This window comes from Aegilops tauschii, chromosome 3 (assembly GCF_002575655.3).
Source record: "Aegilops tauschii subsp. strangulata cultivar AL8/78 chromosome 3, Aet v6.0, whole genome shotgun sequence".
In the NCBI taxonomy this organism is placed as follows: Eukaryota; Viridiplantae; Streptophyta; class Magnoliopsida; order Poales; family Poaceae; genus Aegilops; species Aegilops tauschii.
This window is the reverse complement of record NC_053037.3, coordinates 126,249,367-126,254,649: the sequence shown is the minus strand read 5'-3', so window position 1 is coordinate 126,254,649 and position 5,283 is coordinate 126,249,367. Positions and strand designations below refer to the sequence as shown.

The 5,283-nt window shown below is 44.9% G+C and overlaps 1 protein-coding gene across 1 annotated transcript; it reads right to left on the bottom strand.

Annotated features, from left to right (window-relative positions):
* Nucleotides 1-4,242: 4,242 nt before the first annotated feature.
* On the bottom strand, nucleotides 4,243-4,921 carry LOC109753521 (uncharacterized). The gene has a single exon (XM_020312421.4). It carries the CDS (start codon nucleotides 4,793-4,795, stop codon nucleotides 4,529-4,531), a length of 267 nt encoding a protein of 88 aa, XP_020168010.1. The 5' UTR covers nucleotides 4,796-4,921; the 3' UTR covers nucleotides 4,243-4,528.
* Nucleotides 4,922-5,283: the final 362 nt, after the last annotated feature.

The following is a 5,283-nucleotide window of genomic DNA, read 5'->3' as shown; positions in this document are numbered from 1 at the left end:
GCCAGGCCCAGCCGGTCATATTCCTCCCCATATTTCTTTTCTATAGTTTTTTTCTTTCTTTTCAATTGCTAAAAAAAAAACTGCCGCGCGGCCGGCCGAACCGCTAAGGCCTTTAGGCCCATGCGAGGCGCTCCCTTTTTGTCTTTTCGTCTATGTTTAGTCCCACATTGCCTAGCCTTTAACCCTAAACCTCTTTTCCACCTATAAATATAGACTCATAGAGCCTCCAGAAATTATCCATTGCGGGTTAAATCAATATTTTGGTTTGACTAGCTAAAAATATATTTCTCCTCTCCGGCGGGACTTTGGAAGTTGTCTCCTCACTCTGAAGTCGTTTTTTAGGTATATTTATTCGTTCTCTGTAATTATGCGTTAGACCTATTTTTTTAGCCGTAGCTATTTTTCTTCTGCAAAATAGCTTGGCCCTGATTTTTCAAATAGCCATAACTTTTTACTCGTTCATCCAAATTAGATGAAACCAGTGCCTATAGTTTCGTCTTGTTGTCACCTATCCAGTTAACCTGTCACGTCAACTTTTTAAAATTTTCAAATTTCGAAATTTGTTCAAATTCATATTCAAACTTCTTTTGTTCATAACTTAAGTTTCGTAGCTCCGATTTAGTTGATTCTTTTTGCAAATCGAAGCTCTTGACCTAAACTTTCTGATAAGGCCAAATTCATATAATTTTGGTACTGTTAGAAATTGTTTTATGTTGCAAGAGTTATTTGCTTGGTTTTGATGTTTCCCGAATCGTCTTCTTCGTTCTTCTCGATCTTTTGAGTGATTGCTTATGTGTGGTTACTATTGCTTGCTTACGATAGATTGACCGGAGTGTGACGAGTAGATCTATCAAGAGTTTTGAGTGCGAATCATCTTCATCAACATTGCAGGCAAGTTCACACTTTGATCATACCCCTTTCATACCCAGTTTTTTTTATGCATTAGATTCAACCCTCGAACAATTGCATGATTAGGATCTGATTAACATGTGGGTATTGGGAAGTAGTTGATGAGGTAGTACCTATTGCCCTGTTTACAATCAAACCCTTGGGAGTTACTTCTACGTTGCTATTATATTGCCATGCTATGCTCGTAGACGTGGATTGGGTTTGAGAGATATTCATGACAGATGTGAGATTGTTAATAATGGTTTATCTAAGGTGGCAACTAAAACTCACATCTGGGTGGATTGAGGCACCTGGAGAATCCAGTGTTGTCTGTTTGTATAAGGACCGCCACCCAGGCTCAAAGGGATCATAAGATCATTCATGCTAGAAACTTTCGTGTGCAGCCACAAGCTATTATGGGCTCTAGCATAGTTGAGTAGGTTACATGATCTCTTGAAGAGGTGGGCTAGCAGATGTAGGGGAAAGTAGGTGTACCGGTCCACCCGGAGTAAAGAGTGATTGTTCCTGAAAGACTGTGTCTCGGTCATCCGTTTCTCAAACATCATGCAGTGCGAGAATCAAGCGGAGGCGATCGAGTCTTGTGGGGAAAAGTGCGCAAACCTCTGCAGAGTGTACAAACTAATCATGATTAGCCGTGTCCCCGGTTATGGACATCTTGAGTATCTAGTTCTTGGATTATCCCGTTGATCTCATCATGTTACTTAATTTAAATTTGATTTGGGTTTAATCACGTTCTTAATTGGGATTGAGATGCTGTCAACCATCTCGATGTTTCACAACCACCATGATAGTTAAATAAAATTTATTCCTTTGAAGTAAGGAAAAATTGGCTTTTCGCAAAAACTTAACCGTAGAGCTTTCCACCAGCCATATATGCATGTAGTATAGCATTATTATTGTTCATTATTTTCTATGTGTTACATTGCCAGCATATTCCATGTGCTGACCCGTTTTCGGGCTGCAACGTTTCATGTTGCAGGATTCTTACGACGAGTAAGTGTTACGTTAGGGTTACGATTTCTACACTCAACTTTGCCGTTGGTGTTGATGGGAATCCACAACCTTGTTACTTCCGCTATTTGGATTGAGGTAATAGTATTTACGTTACTTTATATATGTGATTTACCTCTGTTATAAATCCTCGAGTACTGTGTGTGTGAGCATACCGATCCAGGGATGACACTTAAGCACAGAGACTTGATCCATTCGGGTCGGGTCGCTACATCATCTGAGGATGTTGAGGTTGACGAGTACGCTGGTGAAAATTGCGACACAGATATCGGAGAAGAGACCGGCGGTGATGAAGAAGAAGCGCAAGATACGGGAGAAGAGTCCGACGGTGCTAAAGAAGATGTAAATGGTGCAAAAGCTAAGCGAGCAAAGGAGCCGCGGAAGCCTACGTACATCATAAGACTACCCACAATGGGAATAACATAGGTAGTAACATCGCATATATCTAGATAAAATAGATGATGTGACAAGTAATAAATGAAGAACGAGAGCCATGCGGTAACATAGCTAGTTACTACTAATATGAGTAACATCACACATATCAAGGCAAGATGAGTCTATAGCCTAATAAATGAAGTGTTGCATGATACCACACATATTTTACTCCTCACTATAAAGATAGTAACATATACTATTCTATATTACTATCCATTGTGGCTAATCTAACTCAAATTGCCAAGAGCGGGAAACCCGTTGGTCCCAAGAAGAACAAAAAGAAGTGGGGTAACGTGTTAGCTGCCATCGTCCGTGAAAACCACGACACCAAACTGAAGTCCATAAGGGGTCGTGAAAACAAACACTGGGTTGACCGGCTGTTAGCAAAGATGAGAGATATTTTCAAGTTCAGCGACCACGACATGGCCCGACCTGCTGTTAGAAAGACATGCCATGCTCGCGCTCACCTCGGCCTTGAGTTACCAGAGATACAGTGCAAACAAACTACTGGAAGAGGGAAATGATTTAGATGAGGTTAACTGTGAGGAATGAGAGGTGTTCCTTGCTTACGAAACTCCTAACCATACCAAGAGTACAAAGTGAAGTATAAGGACCTCCAGAGCAAAATGTCTGGGAACCACACTCTCAGCAGCCGTGGTTTCTAAGGGAAGGAAAGGTTTTAATTCAAACACTAGGCCGCGATCTGGGAAAAGCACGATGCTAAGTTCGCTTCGCAAGGTAAACCCGTGTCCTTCAGTAATATCCTGGAGCCGTGTACCAAGAATTTGACTCGGGATGACTACGAGCAGCGGGGAAAATTGTTCATTTTCATACAAAAAGTCTAGAAAGAGCGAGGATGTTAAGTTTAAGTAGCTCTTATGTGTGACACATAATAAGAGAGTTGTTTACTTTTAGGTAGATAAGTGATTAGTGTGTGATAGTGTTGCCGGAAATTGGGTGCAAACTAGATTAAAGAGAAACTTAATTCGCTCAAGCGTTGACTGCGATGAAGAAAGAAGAGACTACAATTGCAGATGGAGTCACGTGGAGTCTGGGAGTAGTATCAGTACTCATGGTATGAACTCAAGTCCGATGTACATGAAGGTTTGATGCATGGACGAATTTAAGGTGGCGGAGAATATTTGACAATGTGAAATTTGTTGGAGCTAGCTGTGTCAAATATTGTGTATAAGATAGATTACATATGCACTTAGAGTCGTATTGTGCGTAAACAGGGTATAGAGCCGTGTCCTAGTAGAACACTTGTATCCTAGGCCTCCTATATAAATATGGGAATAGACACAATATAATCTATGCCAACATAACAACACATGTGCACAAGGGAAGCCGCGGCATGTGTCGGCTCCTGAGAGGCCGGTGTGCAGTATTGTCGCGGTATCAACGGAGAGGAGCACCCATAGTCATGTTCCAAAGATTTTGCTGATGTTTGGTAAATCTCATTAACAAATCTCGATCGCGCTTCATGCAATTGCTTAATCCTCGGTAGATCAGCTTGTGTCTCGAAATATTCTAACACGCCCCACATATGAGCTGGGTTTAAGGTGTGCCAGACAATTCAAACATATAGGTTGAGTTTGGGGTCCGGTTAGGTGATGTTTTTTCTGTTCGGGCTATACGCCCATACATATGAGTGGAGTAGGGGGTTTGGCTGGAGATGCTCTTAATTCAGGTAGCACGAGATCAGTATGAATACTAGTACAGATAGGTCACACATGTTTTGTGCAGTTTACATTAAGAAGCTTAATTAATATGTCATCAGTATGAATACTAGTACAGATAGGTCACACATGTCTCCAACTAACTGTACCCAGAGCAATATTATACATGCAGAGCATAAATTAACTATACATTAAGAAGCTTAATTAAGACATACGCAATCCTCAGTTTCACACATCAGCCACCACTAACTTGAAATTCAAAATATCAACGCGTCCAAATTAGCATACAGACACATATACATGCCATTTCATAACAAGCAAATAGAAACTATATCGAAAAACTTGGTAGCTAGCTAGCTAGTCGATCTCTGCATATACGGATAATAATACAGTAGCACTTCGTCTCCCAGGCCCATCGTAAGTTAGTCATGAATGATTCATGAGCACGGCTCCATGGTCGAGGGAGAAGACTAGACGTACGGCCGGCAGCGAGATCAGTTGCCGGCGCCCCAGAGGAAGGCGCCCATGGCGAAGCTGCGCTTCTGGTGGACGTTGCCGTGGACGGGGAGGCCGTAGTCGGAGAGGAGGCGGTCGAGCTGCCACTCGGGCATGGCCTCGTAGTTGGCCCTGGTGTACCTCGGGTAGTGCAGCGGCATCTGGAAGCGGCGCGCGCCCCCGCACCCGGCGCCCTGCTGCTCCCTGTCCCCGTACCTCGCCGCCGCCCGGCCCTCCCCGCCGCCGTTCGCCACCATCGTCTCCATGTACGTCCTGCCTCGAGACCAGGTTAGGAAGCTTTGTAGGTGGTGGTGGTGATGCGGCTGCGTCGCCCTGCCGTCTTTGGTCGAATCCAAGGTCTGAGCTCGCTGGGCAACGAAGCGGACCAGGTGGTCGCCTTTTATAGCGCCGGGCGGGAGTCCAGGACCCGCGCGCCATAGGAAATATCAGACGGAGAGTTCGGTTGGTTTATCACGAGGAATGCAGCTGAGCCAGCTATAACTCTGTGGCCCGTGTGGCCGGTGTGGAGACCCTGTGCTACGTGTGTCAGTGTGTGTTGGAACGGGCAGTTGTGGCAGGTGCGGCGCGCGCACGGGCGGGCATGGACGGCGGACGTCCCACGCCCGTGCCTTGGCAGTTGACACCCGCGTGCATGCATGTCAACGGCGCCCTGCGCCGTCCGTTGCGAACTTGCGAGGCCCGGGCGCGGTAAAAGGTGGCAGAAATGGCCAGCACGGCATAGCAGGCCCGCCTG